The following is a 22,022-nucleotide window of genomic DNA, read 5'->3' as shown; positions in this document are numbered from 1 at the left end:
ACATATTAAATGTCATGACATCCATTTCCCTCAACAGGCAATAAAATATACACTGTTGTATAACTTTATTACTACTAGCAATATGTGCCATCATTTGTCCTCATAATATCTGGAGCACAGACTCAATGAGGCAGCAAAAGTGCAGTACAGGGATGATGGCTCGTGCTGACTATAATGTGTCTCACAGTTTTTGCAAATACTTCGTTTTGGATCTCATTCTGAATAGCTGAAACCTGTATTTGCTACAATATTCCTCTTTACTAAATGTAACTTTAACATGGATAATGTGTCTGTAATATAGTGTCAGCACCAGGATGTTACAATATTGTCCTAGGAAGGTCATAACTGAATAAGGTTACAAAGTAAACAAGCTATGAACAAATATCAGTGCTATAAATAATTTTTATTAATAATAATATATCAGACCATTCATGCATAGCTGGCATTTTTATTTCCAGAGTAAGCTGTTGCAGTTTTCAGCACCAAGGACAAGAGCCTATGCTGCCCACAGGAAGTCCGCCATCTTGCTACTCCTCCAGCGTGAAGCTACCGGAAGCAGGCTTACATGTGCACACTGCTCATAGCTTGAAATCGACACTTTTAACGTTACCGCTATATCCCCACTGACCGAAGCTGCTATTTCCCAGCTTCATTCCATGATCCGGAACTGTGTCCGCCCATACACCGGCAGCTTATTACGAGGTGACGCTGGAACGCAAGGCTCTGCCCCTCTTATCCGGGTGATATTGATGAACGTCTGGCTGGCTCTGCGTGCTGACGTCACGGAGGTTATAAGTAGGCGTGTCTCTCCCGATCCCTGTTAACTGTGTGACAGCTGCAGGAAAGATGGCGGTGAGAGTGATGCGCGGAGCGGACACCGGGATAAAGGGGGGCCCAGGCAGCCCCGCGATGCCGGCAGCCAGGGAGCACGTCCAGGCGGTCAGCAGGGACTACCTGTCACAGCCCAGGCTGAGTGAGTGTTATTGAGATGTATGATATACCCCTCCGGTCTCCCCCTCTGTCTGCGGACACCTACAGTGCAGTGCGGGGGGAGGGGGTTGGGGGTGTCTTGGTCATTACCAAGGTAGGTATCCCAGTGGCTGGTGGTAGGGGGAGAGTAATGTGATCAGGGAGCTGCAAACTGCACTGATGGAGAATGTGACCCCAGACTAATATTACCCAATATGTGTGTGCATATCTATGTATGTACTATGCTTGTGTGATAGATATATGTATATACAATATCTGTACAGCGCTGTGTAATGATTGGTGCTATATAAATAGGTGATAATACAGTCATAAATATCCCAATATCTATATTCTATGTATCTCCTATATAATATATGGTATATGTGTGTTTGTATTTCTAGGAATGTGTATATGATTATTGCTATACTGTTCCAGGAAGATTATTTCCCTTTATAAAGCAGCAACATATTATGTAGCGCTGTACACAGTAGAAGTAAGAGGGGTTTGGATTTTGATTTGAGCAGACTGAAAGTAAGATCATACTGGGTGCCTTTTCTAATTTCCAATTGACAACTAGGATTCTTTGTTTTGCAATCCCTAATTCATCATTTGCAGAGCACTGGTCTACAGTGTTTAGACTCACAACACACAGTATCATTTTTCTGTTGTCACTAAACTGTTTGCTACACCTACAGCTATTTTATTGCTGTGTGTATTGTATACATGAGTGTAGTGGATATTACAGCTGTTAAAACACTACCACAGGGCTCAAATATCTGTGTCTTTAGTTACAGCATGGTAGTGTATTACTGAGAATGTATGAAGCATAGTTAATCTAGAATTCATTGTGAGGGCCATCTAGTGTCATGTGATAAGCTGCATCACATGTCTTCCTCATCATGTGACTTGCAGGCTCACCCTAATCCCCATTAGTCCTCCCCTCATCATGTCTCAATTGCTATAGGGAGTTTATTGTGAAATCCTGCCTGTGCTATGACAAGCTACATTTTCATTTTCAAAGAGTGGACCTGTGTATTTCTTGTAGTTACAAATACATTTATTTGGTAATTGATTACCATCAACTGCTTACACATTAGAAGTGTAGTTTCCCGTGCATTGGCTTTGTGTAAGCATTTTGTATTAATTTATTTCCACTTCCTGTTTTTTTTTTATCAATGTGAAGCTGTCTTTTTTATAATATAATAACTGCGTATTTTAGCAGATTCACAGGTGTGTTGATCTAATACAGTGCAGTAAATACAATTCTATATTGAGTAATACGACTGGGGCACCAGTATAACATGAAATCTGTGGAATGCCCGCATATCTGGCCCAGTTAATTTGTTCCATTAGTTTAGTGTGAAGCTGAACATGCACAGATTGTCGGGTAGTCTGGAAAGTGTGTTTGTAAGGATGTTTGTGCCGCTGCGGTTTATACTAATGTGGTACAGAGCTTTCACAGGCCACTTCTGACTTTTTGTTGTTTCTCCCACTAAATAGCAGTAGTGATGAGCACTGTGCAAGGTTATCGTTACTGTCCCAGTCTCCACTATGAGCTGCACTTGCTCTTCTTGTCTTGGCTCTACCATTTCCTCACCAGATTGTGATATCTCTCATGAGTAGGGCCATCCATGCCTTCTGTTTTCTCATCTGCATTTATTTTGTCTACCTTGTATGTCCATGTTTTATGTAAGCTTTGTTTTAAGTTGCTGCAGAGCACTGTGGTGCCTTACAAATCAACTCTCCTCTCACTGGGTAGTACCCCAAATGTGGTGTGAAAGGAAACCCAATCGATAGCCACTGCTACAATACAATGCTGTGATATATGCAGGGATCAACAAATCCCAGGATCTATGGTGCACAGAAGTACTGTGAGGGAAAGTGATGTATGATTAGTTCCTCGCTGAGGAACTGTGCAGGAGCTGGGTGAGGGACCAGGGGTTAATCCTAAATGATGGGGTTAATGAGGGAGTGAGTAAAAGATACAATGGCAGGTTACTGAGGGAGGGTTAATATTGATGCAGAATGATGATGTTCTGGTGATAGGGATGGAACTGACATGTTGATAAGGAGGATTATTAGGAAAGGAGGATAAGTGGGGCAGTGGGATGGGTGGGCAGTGATATTTAGAAGGGGATGATGAGTAGTTTGAGGAGTGAGAGGGAGCATAGAGAATGGACTTGAGGTGGGGTTAAAGAAGGGATATAATATGGATTAAAGAGTGTTTATTTTCTGTTAGAGAGTGAGGGGCTATGTGTGTGATCTGCTGTTCATTAGTGGATACCATATAACATTTGCTTACTAATTCTCTATCTGTTAACCTTTGACCTTGGCTCCTGGCTTTCAGTGGGATGTGTTCAAGCCTGGTTTATTGTAGCCTATATCAGTACACTGTTGACACTGCACAAGGTAAATATTTGTAACCTATGTTGGCCACAACTGCCCCAGGGTATGCTGTGCATATCGCTGTGTTTAGACACAGTCTATATACACTTTTTAGCCCCAACCTTATCTGGGACATTCCAGCTGTGGCCACCTTAACACCAGCTACACTGCAGGACCTATGCTTAGCAAGCCACCAAATACTAAGATTGCAACATGAAGTTTAGGTTTCCTTAGCAACAGGCACTATGCACTGGTTGTGTATTTGTCCTGCTTGCTGGTCCACAGCAGTGGTGGCTGGTGTGTGTCTGTGTCTATGCTGAGCATGTTGTTTAAAGGACCTGTCCTAGATGAATGGGAAGTTTCTTTCCTTAAACTGTGTCTGCCTGGTCACAGATCTTCATGAAACAGTAATATAAGTAATGGGAACTTCCAACTTCCTGTAACCTTTTCTTCCTCCCTAACTTCTTTAAGCCAGGCATTTATATCATCAAGCTAAGTTGCTTACTTTAATTTCCTTGCATTGAGAAAAAGCTGCTCACTGGGTACAATTGTATCCAATGGATAGAGCAGAGCTGCGTTTTCTTATCACATGGCAATTTAAATAAACAACTCTGCGTGATTGTGTACTTATAAGGCTGGAAATCACAGGAAGAAGCTAAAAAGAAAATAAACTAACGTATGTAGGAAATGTTTCAGGGGGGCATAGAAAATACATGAGTCACCTGACATTTGCTCCCCCCCCCCTTCTTTCTCAAGAAATTCCTTTTGATTGGCATTAAAAAGATCTTAAAGGACCTAAGCAATTATTTGCTTTAATTATGTGCCAGTTCTGGTATTCATAAAAAGTAAAGATTATCTAGACTATTATTGTAAATTTTATCTGTAGAAGTAACTTGGGCACTCAGTATTTATCCCTAATGTATTGTGGTTATAATTCAGGATAAATAAATGAATGCAATGCAAACTAGAAACCAGATCCAAGTACTTGACAAATCAGTTTTCATTTTCAGTCCACAAAATCACAGCAACACATCGCTTGGTATAAAAGCTTTGTGTGACTTGTGAGCCATTGTAGTCATTGACTAGACACTATAGGTCTGTGTATACTTTGTGCCTTCCTAGCACTGCCTTATAACAGTGCCTTAGGTACAGAGCTATTTACTTCAGTGATGGAAAGGTTTGTATGCTAGTAAATGTGGGAATGCCCCAACTGCTACTGCAGAATTATATGTTAATAGTAACAGAATATGGTTTATCTTTAGACGGGGATAGTTGTCACTGTCCCATGACTGGTTTCCTGGAAAAATGAGGATTTCATCAGTGTCTGACACAATGACTAGAGAAGAGGAACTGAAATCTCTACTGAGAAGGGGGGAAGATGTGGCAGAGTAAGATGTTACAGCCAGTAATCCACAGATTGACAGAGATCAGTGATATACTCTCCTGGCAGCTTTACTTTCAACCCATGAGCACAATTTTGCTATTTTCCAGACTATTGAATGATAAAGTAAGAGGTTAGTCCAGAGAGAATGTGTAATAACCATGAAAGGGATATCATTAATTTAGACTGCTTGTGCTGGAACACAGGGTCTTGAAATAAGCACTAATACAATGTTTTGGCAGAAGAAAAACTAGAGTTAAGGAGACGGTGCTTGCCTGCGCCCCTGTACCGGCAGGAGACGGTGCTTGCCTGCGCCCCTGTACCGGCAGGAGACGGTGCTTGCCTGCGCCCCTGTCCCGGCAGGAGACGGTGCTTGCCTGCGCCCCTGTCCCGGCAGGAGACGGTGCTTGCCTGCGCCCCTGTCCCGGCAGGAGACGGTGCTTGCCTGCGCCCCTGTCCCGGCAGGAGACGGTGCTTGCCTGCGCCCCTGTCCCGGCAGGAGACGGTGCTTGCCTGCGCCCCTGTCCCGGCAGGAGACGGTGCTTGCCTGCGCCCCTGTCCCGGCAGGAGACGGTGCTTGCCTGCGCCCCTGTCCCGGCAGGAGACGGTGCTTGCCTGCGCCCCTGTCCCGGCAGGAGACGGTGCTTGCCTGCGCCCCTGTCCCGGCAGGAGACGGTGCTGGCCTGCGCCCCTGTCCCGGCAGGAGACGGTGCTGGCCTGCGCCCCTGTCCCGGCAGGAGACGGTGCTGGCCTGCGCCCCTGTCCCGGCAGGAGACGGTGCTGGCCTGCGCCCCTGTCCCGGCAGGAGACGGTGCTGGCCTGCGCCCCTGTCCCGGCAGGAGACGGTGCTGGCCTGCGCCCCTGTCCCGGCAGGAGACGGTGCTGGCCTGCGCCCCTGTCCCGGCAGGAGACGGTGCTGGCCTGCGCCCCTGTCCCGGCAGGAGACGGTGCTGGCCTGCGCCCCTGTCCCGGCAGGAGACGGTGCTGGCCTGCGCCCCTGTCCCGGCAGGAGACGGTGCTGGCCTGCGCCCCTGTCCCGGCAGGAGACGGTGCTGGCCTGCGCCCCTGTCCCGGCACGGTGGCTTAGTGGTTAGCACTTCTGCCTCACAGCACTGGGGTCATGAGTTTGTTTCCTGACCATGGCCTTATCTGTGTGGAGTTTGTATGTTCTCCCCATGTCTGCGTGGGTTTCCTCCAGGTGCTCCGGTTTTTCCCCACACTCCAAAAACATACTGGTAGGTTAATTGACTGCTATCAAATCGACCCTAGTGTGTGTGTCTGTGTCTTTCTTTTTCTCTCTCGGCAGGGACTGATGTGACTGACAAATATTCTCTGTACAGCGCTGTGGAACTGGTAGTGTTCATGTGTGTTCATACTCCAAAGTGAACCAGTGCTCACCTGCGTCCATATCACAGAATGAACCAGTGTTCACATGCATCCATGCCCCAGACTTTTTGGTCCCTCCCCTCATCTGTTACCTGATGCAAAGACATTATTTTAAAGCAGGTTTAGGCAGCCAAAAGCACCACAGCTGTTGTGGAACTAAAAGTCCCAGCAGGACCTGCCAGCCTACGTTGTTTCCACTAAGATTCAAATCTGTTCTCAAGAACCACTGATTAAGGGAAAGATTTACTCAACATGTTTAGGGTTATCCCTTAACAATAAAACACACAGTACATTTAGCATTCCAGAGCGCAGCACACATGACTTTAACTACACAGTAATGTTTTAAAAGCCTGATTCAAATAACCCAGATAGTGTTATTTTAGCTACAAAGTGAGATTTTGGTACATAATTACCTCTAAGTTTAGCAATCACCTGGGGATGACAGAAGGAGAGACTGTTAATTTAAATCAAGACCACATAGTATTATTATGTGCTGCCTGTGGTCAAATGGTCACAACAAATATAATTCTTGCTTGATTTTGTCAAGAATTAACTTTAGAAAAAATCTTAAATTTGTAATTTATATTCATCCAGAGACCCTTAGTAGACACTTGGTTTTAATAAGTAAGGGCCTCGATAACATTTGGGGAAAAACAGAACTGCAGATGGTTGCAGACCAGTTTTTTTATTTTATACAACCGGAACCTGCAGTTTTTGGATCAGTTTCCAATAACTGTGACAGGTTAGAGGTTCAGGGTAACAGGTACTGAGCTCAGGGCACAGTGTACAGGTCACGTATGTGTGTCAGATTCCTGACATATAGCGGCTCAATGTGATCTGCTCATTTATATAGTCTTCATTGAGTGTGTGTAACAAGGAGGGAGCTTATAGTAGTTTGGGGGCTTTCTGAGTGGTGAGAAGACACTGCATGCAACATATTGTTTGAAATATGAGATATGGAGCAATAAAAGCATTGCAAAAATGTCCCAAAGCACACTGCATAGTAAAACCAGCCTCACATTTTTCTTTAGTGGTAAATTGCCATTAGGGGGCGCTGTTCCATAATCCTCTTGTCTTTGTCTCCTGTGCAGTAGCAGCAGTGATGACCTCTTTCTTAGCTTGTGCACATTGCCAGAAACATGTTTCCATGTGCACAAACAATTGAGCACATAGCACGTTATTCTGAATTAGTGCATTGTTACAGCATCAGCAGATCATATGTAGATAATGATGATCTGGGGACGCTGGCTGAGACAACCAGCAATTTATACCCAGCGCTGTTCCTCCTCTGGAGCAATCATTAAATAGTGGAATTTCAGCACTGACATTTCTACTTTAGTGCAGGACAATGCTGCACACTGTATTATTCAAGTGTATGCTGTGACTACCAAACATTCATTGTGAAGTGACCTGTATAGAGCACACTGGTGTCGTAGGGTGACCTAAACATGAACAGTTGAGGTCAGAATTAATAGAGGGATGCTGCAACGAAGTTTTACTTATTATAAACGTTGCAGAGCTATATATTTTTTTTTTAAAAAAAACCACAATGTTTCAGTAATGAAGAAAGTGTTCTACATGTTACTACAGTGTTTATGATGTTAGCCACTGAGTAAACTCTACCATTAGGATTATTATTATCTTTCACTTATAAGGCGCCACAAAGGGTCCGCAGCGCCGTACATTACATATACAGAAAACAGACCCAAGACACAACATGATACAAAAATATATACAAACACAGGTGACAGGGTAAAGCAAATCAGATTATATCTGGGACAGAGAGTGAAAAGTATGGTAGAAATCAGCGAGAAGAAGGCCAAAGCTTGGGAAAACAGGGCTAGCGAAGCAGGCCAAGAGGTACAGAGGGTGATGGAATAGTAGAAGGAGCACACAAGGAAAGAGGGACCTCCTCATGAGAGCTTACATCCTAAAGGGAAGGGGGAGACCCAAATAGGGTGGTACTAACTAGGGGAGAGAGCCGGGACAAGGGAGTTAGGAGGACTGATAGACTTGAATAAAGAAATTAGTCTTAAGGGCACGCTTGAAGCCTTTGAGAGTAGATGCTAACCTGATGGAACGTGGAAGATCGTTCCACAGCAGGGGAGCAGCCCGGGCAAAGTCCTGAAGACGAGAGTGAGAGGAGGTGATCAGTGAAGTAGTGAGGCGGCGGTCACAGGCAGAGGGGAGGGGGCGGGTTGGAGTGTAGGTAGAGATGAGATTGGAGATGTAGGGAGGCGAAGATTGACTAAGAGCTTTAAAGGTGAGGGTGAGGATGTAACTAAAGTTTCCATTTACACCAGCAGAACTAACAATTGGCCCAGATCACGTCTAGAACCATGAAGCCAGACCTTTATAGAAATCTTTTTCTTATCACCGATATATTTATACATTTTGCTGATGCTGTGGGATATGGATTTCTGTGTAATCTATGCCTTCCTGTTTAAAAGTTAACTTTCTTTAGTATACCACAAATATTGAAGCTGGCAAGAGCGGTTGTCGGGCAGTTTGTCAACCAAACCATGCTCCATGGGCTGGCTGAAAACGACCAGCAACCCTGGACAAAATCCTATCTGTTAAGTGAAATAACCAGTCGATGGATGGGCACGATTTGTATGTGTGATCATTCACAGACAAGACCACTTGGTCTCTGGGATTTCTGACATTCATCCAGGCCACCAAATATCTAGCTTGTTACAAATTATTTGCAGAGCTGGAAGTTCTGAATGGAGCGGACTGTGTGTGGGCGGCTTTACGCAGTCTAATTTACTGCAAAAATTGATCCCGGTGGATCTGATGCTTTCATAGTGTCTGTGGTAGTTTAGTTGTCCTTCCCTTGCTGAACTGCTGACATTTGTTTTGCAGCTTATCGGACAGTGTCTGGAGTCAACGGGCCTCTCGTCATTTTGGACAATGTAAAGGTAATTTGGCCGTGTGTGTGTGTGTGTGTATATATATATATATATATATATCTCAAGAAATTGGACTGTTTAATTCTGTTATTGGCTGCCCATATGTGCAATGACTCCGAAAGTAGTTATATAGTGTTAGGCTTGATTTGCAGCAAGTTGCTGCACATGTGTACTCAATACAACCAGCAATACCGATCAACATTTGATTGGAATATATGTCGATCTGGGCCTGCAGAAAGGCTGGTCAGCTATTTATTGTGATCTGACTGTGTGTGCTGCCATTGGCCAGCCACACTAATAGAGCCTTGTGTGCTGTGAACAGCTCCATTCAGTCTACTCCAAATTGGACAGTCTTTATTTCTTGGAGGTCCTCCATGCACTCATCTGCGGTACCATTAAATAAATAGAGCATTCGGAAATACACATCACCCATGAACCTGAATAACATAGCGTGTGGGTATGTGATCTTTGGAAACAATGGTTTTCATGCATTGTACTAGCGTAACAAATGCCAGTGTAACGCACGCCATTGATGCCAGGCTTAAGTGTGACAAACGCATACTATGAATGAGTACAGATGACAGCTTGTCATCATTTGATGCAATGTACAATTCCTCTTAAATTGATTTCATCTTCATAAATTGGCTCCATTATGCTCACTACTAGGGCTAAATGTATCAAGCTGAGAGATTCCGACAGGTTTGAAAAGTGGAGATTTTGCCTATAGCAACCAATCAGATTCTAGCTATCATGTTGTAGAGTGTACTAAATAAATGATAGCTAGAATCTTATTGGTTGCTATAGGCACATTCTCCACTTTTCAAACCCGCTGGAAACTCGCAGCTTGATACATTTACCCTCTAGACTTTTATGTATTTAGTGTCTAAACAAATTTCATAGCTCTTTTTAGAGGCAATAAAATGTGTTATCTCCATTCTCCTCCAGCCTAATATAGTCCACAATGACTCTTAGATGATGTTATGGGGTAACCAAAAATATGTCTGCAACTTGTATATGTCTCTTCCGTTCTTCCTTATTTTCCCGCTCATGCTTGAATTACTTTTGTCCTCACTCGCCTGTTCTGTGTCTCAGTTCCCCAGGTATTCTGAGATTGTGTACCTGACTCTGCCCGATGGTACAAAGAGGAGTGGGCAAGTGCTAGAGGTCAGCGGGTCAAAAGCGGTTGTACAGGTAAGACCAGAGAATGTTACTTTATATCCTTCATTGACAAGTTACAGTGTAGCTTAAATAGCAATAGGGTACCCTTTTACGTATGTATCCGAATGTCATTTTCTTACCTATCCACTTAAAAATAATTTTCTCCTTTTCAAAACCTCTCTGTTTGCCAAACAAATTGGGGGGTGAGAGCATGACAGAGCTTAGAGGGACATTCCACAGCGTCTCTACATTGGGTGCAATGTGACTGTGGTTTCCACGGTCGTCCAGGATCATAAATCCTTAATATCGCCTTGAAGGTAAAAAACAAGGCAACCATAGTATAGACAAGTGATGGCTAACCTGTGACACTCCAGGTGTTGTGAAACTACAAGCCCCAGCATGCTTTGCCTGTAGATGACTATCTGATAGCTGGCAAAGCATGCTGGGGCTTGTAGTTTCACAACACCTGGAGTGTCACAGGCTAACCATCACTGGTATAGACCAGCATTCTTCTTGTAGCCAGCCACAGGGATTTGCTTAAAAAAATACACCTGATTTTTTTTTTTCCATGGGATTGTTTCTTTAAGACTATTTTAAAGACCATACATCCAATGTAATCTTAAGATTACTCTGAAATCCATGTTATGATGTCCTTTACTGTGGTGTTGAGCGTAGGTGGACCCATGTCTTAGATCTGCTATATTGTAAAGTTACTGCCTTGTGGCGAATGCTTCCCCTTATATTTCTCCAGCAACTAGTGTTATAGGTTGCCTGCCTGTTTAGAGATCACACCTGCACTTGTCCTAGGACTGAACAGTGAATATAATGGTCTGACTTGCGTATTGTACCACCTGTTCTTTCACAATATCGGTAACCCAGTGTGTCCTCCCCCTGCAGGTATTTGAGGGGACATCAGGAATCGATGCCAAAAAAACCTCCTGTGAATTTTCTGGGGATATCCTGAGGACCCCGGTATCTGAGGACATGCTGGGTATGTGCATACTTTGTGCTGGATTCCATTAAAAGGACACCGCAACCTAGAGTACATCACTTAGTGACGGTGACAATCCAGGGTACATTTTATGCACAAAGTCTGTGCTCTCATCTTTCAGGTCGTGTGTTTAACGGCTCAGGGAAGCCCATTGACCGGGGGCCTAACGTTCTGGCCGAGGATTATCTGGATATCATGGGTAAGTAAGAAACTCCAATACTTTAATGTCATACCAGTGGCCATACCTATGGTAAAGGTCACTTTGTTGGTTACATTGAGTGCTGCATAGTAGTTCCAGGTAATTGTTGTATACTTACATGATTTCCATTATTATTCGTATATAAATAAATGTATGGCCCTGACTTTGCATGTACTATTCCCACTGCAGGGCAGCCCATTAATCCCCAGTGCAGAATCTATCCTGAGGAGATGATCCAGACGGGAATCTCGGCCATCGATGGCATGAATAGTATCGCTCGTGGCCAGAAAATCCCCATCTTCTCTGCTGCAGGTCTCCCCCATAATGAGGTGAGATTGTGTGAGGTGGTGGGTATAGGCCTGGTTTATTGGAATAGGACAGTATGTTTCAAAGCACCACTAAATCTAAAATCTTTGGGAAAATTTATCAAGCTGCAGGTTTGAAAAAGTGGAGCTGTTGCCTGTAGCAACCAATCAGATTCTAGCTGTCATTTTATAGAATGTACTGAATAAATAAGTAGAATCTGGTTGCTATAGGGAACATCCCCTCTCTTTCAAACCCATAGCTTGATAACTTGACCCCCTTGTGTTGACCGGCTGCCATTGAAATTGACAAATATTTATTTTTTGGAACTTATGACAAGTAAATCTATTTACAATAAGGTTTTGATCAAAGGGAATATATTTTTCCCTATGGCCATCAGACTTTCTGCCAATAAACACATTGAAGACTGCAGTAGGGCAGTATGAGATGTCTGCTCGCAGTGAGGTAGCTAGTTAGACACTAAACATCGTAGCGCCAGCTAAATTGTTGGCACTTGTACAGATTGTGGTGCAGATTGTAAGTCTGGGGAAGGGGGTTTATGACGGTGATGTATGTTCTCATACTCATAACTGGGCTTATGTCCTATCAGATTGCAGCACAGATCTGTCGCCAGGCAGGACTTGTAAAAAAATCTAAAGACGTTATGGATTACAGTGAGGACAACTTCGCCATTGTGTTTGCTGCTATGGGGGTGAGTATCTGGTAATAGACATATATAGCAAATAAAATTACTGCTGACTACACATTTTTCTATTGTGGTCCTTATTTAATGACTTACTTGCCCTTGTTATATATACTTTATCTTTCTCTAAGGTGAACATGGAGACAGCTCGGTTCTTCAAGTCCGATTTTGAGGAGAATGGGTCCATGGATAATGTGTGTCTCTTCCTGAACTTGGCAAATGACCCCACGTAAGTGCAGAAGCTTAATACTGTTACATTGGACTTGAATTATGATTGAGACTGGCTATTTTCTACAGCTAGTGTTGTGCTCGTGTTTGAACTTGTAGTATCTGTAGTTAATCCTGTACTACGGACTGTACTTATATAACTCTTTGGTCACCCACAGCATCGAACGTATCATCACACCTCGCCTTGCTCTCACAACCGCTGAGTTCCTGGCCTATCAGTGTGAGAAGCACGTATTGGTCATCCTGACTGACATGAGTTCCTATGCTGAAGCTCTGCGAGAGGTAAAGTCCTATATAAGCACATTACTGAGGCAAGAGGCAGCTTTGTGTGTTTGACAGGTATTGAAGAACAGAGAAGACGGCACATGGGAAGAAAGTAGATGTATACTTGGGGGGTATAGGAATATAAATGACCTTAAGCCAAATATTTCACGTTACTCGCAATCACAAAAAACCTGCTGCTGACATAGACCCTCCTCAAATGACACCAAAGCATCTGCTGTGACTAATTCAAGGAATGTTTTTTGGATTTGTTGCTCTAGAGAGCAGAGAACACCTATGTAATGCCTTCCCTATACACCAGGTTTCTGCTGCCCGAGAGGAGGTGCCTGGGCGAAGAGGCTTCCCAGGTTACATGTACACTGATTTGGCCACAATTTACGAGCGAGCCGGACGTGTGGAGGGAAGGAATGGCTCCATCACACAGATCCCTATCCTCACTATGCCCAACGACGGTCAGTGTTTGTGTGGTGTCAATGGATAACCCAGCATGCAGGGGTCGGGTTATAGGAACGCAGTGTGAAGAGGGTCTGCGGAGGATGATATAGGAGAATATTGTAACTTTGGAGAAATAATATTAAATGCTCATGTCTTACAGACATCACCCATCCCATTCCTGACTTAACGGGGTACATCACGGAGGGACAGATCTACGTAGAGAGACAGCTACACAACAGACAGGTGAGTAAGGATGTACTGTCTTTTACTGGCTTCCCAACCTTAGACCAATGGTCATTAATATACCTGTGCTTCTCAGATCTATCCCCCTATTAATGTGCTGCCCTCACTCTCCCGTCTGATGAAATCTGCCATTGGTGAAGGAATGACCAGGAAAGATCATTCAGACGTCTCTAACCAGCTGGTGAGTTCTCTCTTTATCATTTGGTGTCTGTCTCAATAGCTCCTGCTCTCCAGGTTAGGTCATTCTAATGAGCCAGTAAATCCAGGTGCATGTACTATCCCTGTGTCCACAGATAATAGGTCTACTCATCGTGAGAGGTTACTGTTAAGGTTCTTGTAAAAAGTTTGTAACAGTGAACTCGGCTACAAAATACAACACACACTAACAATGGTGTCAGCAATGGATGCTTGATATGCACAAGTGCTGCAATGCCCTATATCCCCAGTGAGCTCCTGGCCCAGTGATCTGTCAAAGCCAACATGCTGCAGGTCCATTCATGGGTAACACTTACTCTGTGACTGGAGAATCTTGGTGGTAAAACTGGGATGTATTCAGTATCTAGGAGTGCGGGACTCTGCAGAGGTAGAATTCTTACATTTCTCATCAAGTGAAAGGAGAACAATGTACTGTATTGTAAACCCATTGATACAGGCACACTGAGGCACTCAAAAATAGGGTGAAATTAAACTTTTTGGCAAATATAAAGCAGATATCTTAGCTATGCTGTCCCGTTAAGGCAGACTTGGGCACTACAGGTCCCAACATGCCCTGCCAGCCCTTTGCTGCAGCGGCACAAGTTGTCCACCCCTATGTCAAGTCACATATATATATATATATATAACTGTCTTGAGTGATACTATTTGTGTTTGCTCAAATAATTGTATTGATCCTATCAAGAAATAATAAAGTGCTTTTGTTACTGTCAGCTACATCCACATTGGAGCTTGTGATGTTGAGTGCAGCAATACTAACCACTGAGCCACTGTTATGCTCTGTGTTGGAGAGGTAATCGGTCTGTGTGTCTCCCCCAGTACGCCTGTTATGCCATCGGGAAGGATGTACAAGCCATGAAAGCTGTGGTAGGAGAGGAAGCTCTGACCTCTGATGACCTTCTGTACCTGGAATTTCTTCAGAAGTTTGAGAAGAATTTCATTGCCCAAGGTGAGTGTAGGTATATAGCAGTCATGCTGATGAGGAGTATTTAATACCATAAAGGCCAGGCTGCTAGTTCTTGATATTTAAGGGAACTGTTCTTAAAAGCAAATAATACCTTGAAAACAAAGTATATGTTTTAGCTTTCTTCCTTTACAATGAAGCTAAGGATTTGGGATTATTCTCTATTCCTAATTTGACCACCAGATGGCACTGTTTTATTGGAGTCTGTTGATAGTATTTTATTTTAACACAGAATAATGATTATGTAAGCTCGGTCCTTGGGTCCATGTATATAGATATGTTGTGAAGAGGAAATTATGGCCATATGGTTTACTGAACATCGGTAGAAAGGTAAATTGTAAGGGACCCCATAACAGGTTTTTTTTCCATATTATAAGAAGGCTTTTGTCAAAGGAAAGCACTGATTGGTTAGCAGGAAAGATGATGGATTGAGTCTTGTTAATGATATCTGCCATCCAAGAAGTTCCTATCATTGGCCAAAACACGTAATCTATGCAAATGGTCATTAATCACAGGCAATGTCTTTATCGTCAATCTAACCCACATAATATTTGGTTTAACCACTCAGTTACCAGAGGGTTTTTGACCCTTCATGATCTGACCGATTTGTTTTGGAGATGTTGGTTTTTTATTTTTTTAGCATGTCAAATCTGGTCTTTTTTGGGCATAGCATAGGGATACATATGTGTTCACCTCAACTGCACACTGATGTAACGTACACACTTAGAGTAGGAGTTAGTGGGGATAGGTCAGGGCATGGGCATATAAAAGTTGGGGTGAAGGTTCCCCTTTGTAGACCTGGCACTTCATGCCTTCTGCGGGACCTCTGGACTTTTGCAGTAAATTACTTGTAGTGATCTAATTCTTGTAGACAATAGACCACCCCTATGAGTGATCTATTAATGCAGGGATGGATTGGACCTCCCCCGCCCTGACCTTGTTGCCTTCAGACTGGAGGAACACAGTTATATTTGGGAAACATAACATTCACCTTGTATACTGTTTATGTAACGATTGGGTACCCGATATCCGATATAAACTGGTCCTAGGGTATAGCATTGGCGTTGGGAGACTTTCACTGACAGCCTGGTTTCAGCTCTGGTAGGAGACAAGACCCCATAACGGCACAGTCTTCCTTTGCCAATCATTGTAGCCTGCGTAATGGTAAGTAATATGCTGTGATGACCATGTAATTGTACATTTGTATGTATATAATTTGAAGGTTACTAGTGGTAATGTGCCTGTATCCCTAGGGATTTAAACACTGTTGGCTTAATACAAAAATAAAAATACAAATTTACAAGTTATATCTTCCCATTAAGTCTACAGCAAACCATGGTAGGTAATTTTGCATGAACACATTAAAACAGGCGATGGCGGTTATATAGGGTTTGATGCAAATTGAAATCTCATCTGTGGACTTCAATGGAACAGCAGCCTTATTATGGTGGTAATATTGGAGTATTTGCTTGTGTAAACAAGCAAAGCCCTTGATATGTCAATAGCCACGTTGTATTCAGCAAGGAGACGCTCACTCTACATGTACTTACTATAATGTCCATGCATGTGCTGCTGGGCCTCCTCAGACGACATTGAGCTTAGAAACAAGCACCGGGGGCCACTGGTTGCCTCAGCAGAGGTAATATCAGGAACAGTTCTCAGGTTACGGATAGTAGGCCTCTCTGCCCCTGATTCTGCTCAGATAGTAATAAGCTTGACTCTTGCTTCATTGCCTATTCCTAACCATTAGTCCTATGAGCGGGCATCCTGCTTCTGTCTTCATAAGAGATGGGTTCTTTAAATTAAAAGGTTGTCCACCTTCACTTGACTTTCATTGTTCTCTTACAACTTTGATTACATTGCTTTATTGTTCTGTCTTCCTCCTGTGCTTTTCAGCCATGTGTTTATATCATTTGAGAGAAAGCGTTATATTTGGCAAATGTTACAGGAGGAGCCACCCTGTTACACCACACTTTCACAGAGAATATTTTAATCTTTCACATCAGTCCCTGCCCCCTAGGAGCTTACCGCCTAAATTATCTAAAACACATTGGTCAGTTTCACAAGCTGCAGATTAACCTACCAGTATGTCTCTGGACTGTGGGAGCACCTGGAAGAAACTCATGCAAACACGAAGAGAACATGAAAACTAAAAACACTGACCTCTGTGCTGTCCCGTTAAACATCTTTTGATGGTGATCACCCCCTTTTATATATATCTGGGTAGGTGAGGCATAGAAGAGCACACGCTTTAAGACAGCATTGTTAAAAGAGGTGCAGATTTTATGAATTGTCCATTTTATGAAACAAATAACTTTCGTATTTAAAGTGGCCATATAAGTATATAGAAGTAAAATGGCTATATTGTGTGCACAAACTTACGATTGACTTTAGCTGCACTCCATTTATCAAGGATTTGCCTGCTCTGTATTCTTACATGCCCCTGATTCTCCTGTTGCCTTTACTGAATGCAGACTATAGGAGCGCTAGTATGGAACCTAGCCCTGCTAATGTGATATGCACCTAGCGCTGCTAATGTGATATGCACCTAGCGCTGCTAATGTGATATGCACCTAGCGCTGCTAATGTGATATGCACCTAGCGCTGCTAATGTGATATGCACCTAGCCCTGCTAATGTGATATGCACCTAGCGCTGCTAATGTGATATGCACCTAGCGCTGCTAATGTGATATGCACCTAGCGCTGCTAATGTGATATGCACCTAGCGCTGCTAATGTGATATGCACCTAGCGCTGCTAATGTGATATGCACCTAGCGCTGCTAATGTGATATGCACCTAGCGCTGCTAATGTGATATGCACCTAGCGCTGCTAATGTGATATGCACCTAGCGCTGCTAATGTGATATGCACCTAGCGCTGCTAATGTGATATGCACCTAGCGCTGCTAATGTGATATGCACCTAGCGCTGCTAATGTGATATGCACCTAGCGCTGCTAATGTGATATGCACCTAGCGCTGCTAATGTGATATGCACCTAGCGCTGCTAATGTGATATGCACCTAGCGCTGCTAATGTGATATGCACCTAGCGCTGCTAATGTGATATGCACCTAGCGCTGCTAATGTGATATGCACCTAGCGCTGCTAATGTGATATGCACCTAGCGCTGCTAATGTGATATGCACCTAGCGCTGCTAATGTGATATGCACCTAGCGCTGCTAATGTGATATGCAGCCTGCAGCTCATGTAAATACAGTACGGGGGCATAGGACCTACACTATATGGAATTCAAATGCCCTCTTCACTGGTTACTCCAGAGACGATTTCTGAGATCTTGGGTGTTTTTCTGTTTTGTTTTTTTTTGGGTATTTGTAATTTCCGCCAGTAGTTTGATTGTACTTTAGTGCTTCACTATTCTTTCCAATGAGAAAAAACAGCTCGTTTGGCGTAAAGATTGTAGCACATATTGGCACAGGGCACTCAATGTGGTTAATCACGCTGTGCCCAATCATTTGTTTATGGATCAGTTCTCGAAGGACCAGTGTTTGAGTAACAGGGCAGGAAGTGGCGGTTCTGTAAGTGCTGATCCAATACACAAACACAGGACTTTACACTGAGACCCAACTAGCTGCAGTATGTCACCTGGGGAACTCAGAGGTCAGTGACGACTTCTCAAGGTCACGAGAGGAGGGCACTGAATGATTTATACATATTCCTATTGGTATCTTACACTGTGATGTATTGTGCTCCTGTTTGTGCCTCATTTTTATTCTGCTAGATCGGTTTTTGGAAGTCCGTGGCAGACAAACATGCTGCTCTCCCGCTGTTGTGGCACCGCACCACGAGTGTAAAAACCCGCTATTGGCCTCCAAAAAGAGCTGCTCCAAATTTGTAGTATTTGTAGTAATGTATGATCGTGTAAATGGAGGCTGAAACAAGCAGCTTCGTGAGTGTGTGCACTTATGTTGTACAGCATGTGTTATGCATGGTAGAGCTCAATTTGAGATGTTGTATCTTTTTAGCAATGAAGGAGTTAAGCAGAGTTTGGTAGCGGGTTGGCTCCGGGTGGTCCTGAGCCGTCACCCATTATCACTGCAGTGCCTACTGTTCAGCCCTCCTTTAAATAGCTCCGAAGGACTGACATGTGGGGGAAGTGTATGTGTGTGGGTGGCAGTCAGTTGCCTTAGCAACCACTGGCTCGTTAAGGGATAATAGCAGCTTTGGTACACATGGATGGGAGCAACAAGGGCACCAAGGGGGTCTGACGTGGCCCAGTATTAACCCCATCTATTCTAATTTAGAGCACAGGATAGATGCATGTTTTTTAGTAGGAGTATGAGGTTCTTACCAGCTACCACAAGGTGGCAGTAGATAGCAAAGTAACAGTTATGCAACTATTTGAGTGCTTTTATAAGCGCTATACAACCAGTGGTATTTGACTCAATAGGTCACACTGCTCATATCTGGTTCTATAAACTGGCAATCTTTAGGGTTAATGGCGTCATCTTGAGTCAAGTGTGGTTGTAATTATTGACTGCATAGTAACAGGCATGCACCTTGAGTGTAACTACGTGTGTTATCGTTTCCATGTTCCTGTTATCTTTCTCACACTGGTCTCATTCCCTTTAGGTCCATATGATAACCGTACAGTGTATGAGACGCTGGATATAGGCTGGCAGCTCCTCCGAATCTTCCCCAAGGAGATGCTGAAAAGAATCCCGGCAAGCACCCTGGCTGAATTCTACCCCCGAGATTCCTCCGCCAAGCACTGAGACCCTCCATTCTCCTCTCCTTCATTCCGCAGCCATCCCATTCCCCTCAGATTACAGAGTACGTCTCTTATGGACCCCTCTGAAGGAGCAGGCCAGAAATGGTTTCTTAATGTGTTAAATGGGAAGCGTCCTTCAACATGAAAATATATTTTAAAGTGAATTATTTTCCAGGTTAAACAATTGCACTTCCATATCTGGGTTTCCTGAAGATTAACCTCGTAGCATATTGGTGCTGCCTTACACCTGGCTGTTTAATATTGGTCATGTGATATCACAGCACTAAGTGTTCACAACGGGAAAATCTCATATGTGATACTTTAAATATTAGGAGAGCATTTTAAAATAAACAGCCACCCTGTGGTCATTAGCTTGGCTTCCTGTGGTACAGCAGTAACTGTCGGATTAGGCCCTTCTCAGACACGCTTGTGGTATGTATGTATAGTACAGTGCTGTGCACATGGTTTAATGTGACCTCCTTATCAGGGTTTACATGTCTCTGCATAGATGATACTGCTACCTGGAAGTAGAGAGAAGACCGTGCTTTAATATCAGTCTATGCTTGGGCAACTTGTGGCTGTCCAGCTGCTGTAGAACTAGAAGTTCAAGCATGCCCTGTTGGTTGTAGCCCATTCTGAGACTTGTAGTACCTCAACAACTGCATGGCCGCCTGCTGCATATGTCTGTATTTGTCTATGCAGATACTAGTCTGACTTGGACCTTTTTTGGGCTGTGTGGTGTGTCGTTGGTTCCTCCTGCCTTGTTTGGTTTTGTATTCTTCTATCATCTGTGTCTTCTCCCCTCCACCCACCCACATTAATTTATGTTCCGTTTCTACATCCAGCTCTCTCTCCCGCAGATGTCCCGGCTGCAGTCCTCACTGTAGGGTTTATTTGGTGTTTGTGAACTTGGTGCAATAGTTTTCTCTGTAGTCCATTCCATCTGTAAACGGTGTATACATTTATTGAAGATAATCATATCTAAATAAATATGTAATGTAATGAGAAATACCTTGGTGGAGTGTTTATTGCAATGCAGTGATTGTTATGTAGATGGTTGAGCTGCAGCACCTTTGAGCAATACTTTGAAAACTTCTGGCACAAATGACTGGCTGGCAAAGCAACACACAGATTAGGGCTTATATATACTGATTTCTGTGCTCCTTACTTCTCCTGCTTGCCTATATTGCTCCTGCTTACATCACTGTCCTGTCCTCACTGACCATAACATGAGTGAACCGGTCACTCCTCCCACGAGGATCAGTGCACTCCTGCTCTGTGCTCTGATTGGCTACAGGTTGTTCTATCACTCTGTCCCGTTGAGGATATCCCTCAGCTTTAAAAAAAATAAAAATTGAATACAATAAGGTTCTCGGACTCAGGAAAAGATTATTTTGAGTTGCATTTCTTGTCTTCTATAAAATCTCACTGATCTATGTAAACAATTTGTTTCACCTGATCTCAATACCTACATGGCATCAGCAGTTGTCTGTAGCACAGGCACGACTTTTTGTATTTCTATTCATAACAAGCACTGACAGTCTGATAGCATTAGTTTGATAGGAGTAGCGTACCGTACGTGAGATAATGCAGTCAGCCGTTCCTGACTCCTCTGCATGATCTGATAAATGTTACTGCATGAACTGATACAGTGACTGCTAAATTAACACCATTATTTCTGAGCCTCGATCTTTTATTACTTTTCATTTAATATTGGCTGGAAAACTTCCATGGCAGAATTAAATATTTATAAAAGATTGCTGTATTTTGTTTCGATCTTAAACAGTTGCAATAATTATTTTGTGTTACAAAGACACTAAAATGATCTACTAATGACACAGTACTGAGCATAGATGGAATTAAAGTGGATGAAACTCCTGTGTTGGTTATCAATTTATAGCACAGTCCATTTATTGCTTAGGGTAAGTTACATACCCCTTATAGTGGGTTATGCATGGTGCAGGTTTTGGTGATATGAGACATGTTTTCCATTGAAATGATGTGTAGTCTTGCTGTGGGACACACTAAAGCATATTTCCCAACTTTCTATTATTGCCCCCCTGTAGGGGTGGGGTGGTAGGAGGGTGAATAAGGGTGGGGTGCAGAGAATCGCGTCATTTAGGCTCCCTACATGCAGGTTGCGGGAGAATTGCCTGCTCTTGCGGGAGTCCGAGAGACCTATCTGGAATTCGGGAGTCACTTCTACATTCTCAGGGAGTGGGCAGTATGCACTAAAGTCTAAATCTTTGCTTACACCTTCACCCATACACAGGGCCGGATTAAGGGAAGGGAGGCCACGGGCTAAGGATACTGTGAGGGCCCTTCCCCCCCCATGAGGTCCCCCCGTGAACTTACCTCCTTCTGTTGTTCCACTCCCTGTAGCAATTACGCGGTAAGTCCTACAGTGACAGCAGGCAGTTAACAGCAAAACATTTGCTGTTAGCTGCCTACCATTTTCCTTGAACAAGTGACAGTCAGAGACCCGATAAATGTCGGCGGGCCCCCCAGCTGCCCGAGGCCCCTGGGCTGTAGCCCCTT

General features: G+C 43.6%; 1 protein-coding gene across 1 annotated transcript; it reads left to right on the top strand.

The window, feature by feature from the left end:
* Positions 1-806: 806 nt before the first annotated feature.
* Positions 807-20,493, top strand: ATP6V1B2 (ATPase H+ transporting V1 subunit B2). Its single transcript, XM_075207171.1, has 14 exons — positions 807-973; positions 8,987-9,042; positions 10,126-10,224; positions 11,089-11,182; positions 11,304-11,381; positions 11,571-11,710; positions 12,295-12,396; positions 12,519-12,616; positions 12,774-12,897; positions 13,199-13,349; positions 13,493-13,575; positions 13,652-13,756; positions 14,608-14,737; positions 19,346-20,493. The coding sequence occupies exons 1-14, from the start codon at positions 847-849 to the stop codon at positions 19,486-19,488; spliced, it is 1,530 nt and encodes a 509-aa protein (XP_075063272.1). The 5' UTR covers positions 807-846; the 3' UTR covers positions 19,489-20,493.
* Positions 20,494-22,022: the final 1,529 nt, after the last annotated feature.

This window comes from Mixophyes fleayi, chromosome 4 (genome assembly GCF_038048845.1).
Source record: "Mixophyes fleayi isolate aMixFle1 chromosome 4, aMixFle1.hap1, whole genome shotgun sequence".
In the NCBI taxonomy this organism is placed as follows: Eukaryota; Metazoa; Chordata; class Amphibia; order Anura; family Limnodynastidae; genus Mixophyes; species Mixophyes fleayi.
Note: the sequence above shows the minus strand (reverse complement) of the source record. Positions and strands in the feature narration are given on the sequence as shown.

Excerpts from the sequence above, each read along its gene's own strand:
- ATP6V1B2 (XM_075207171.1), top strand. The coding sequence starts at position 847 with ATGGCGGTGAGAGTGATGCGCGGAGCGGACACCGGGATAAAGGGGGGC. Across the intron at positions 11,183-11,303 it reads GGTATCTGAGGACATGCTGG|GTCGTGTGTTTAACGGCTCA; the intron begins GTATGTGCATAC and ends CTCATCTTTCAG. Across the intron at positions 13,757-14,607 it reads CAGACGTCTCTAACCAGCTG|TACGCCTGTTATGCCATCGG; the intron begins GTGAGTTCTCTC and ends TGTCTCCCCCAG.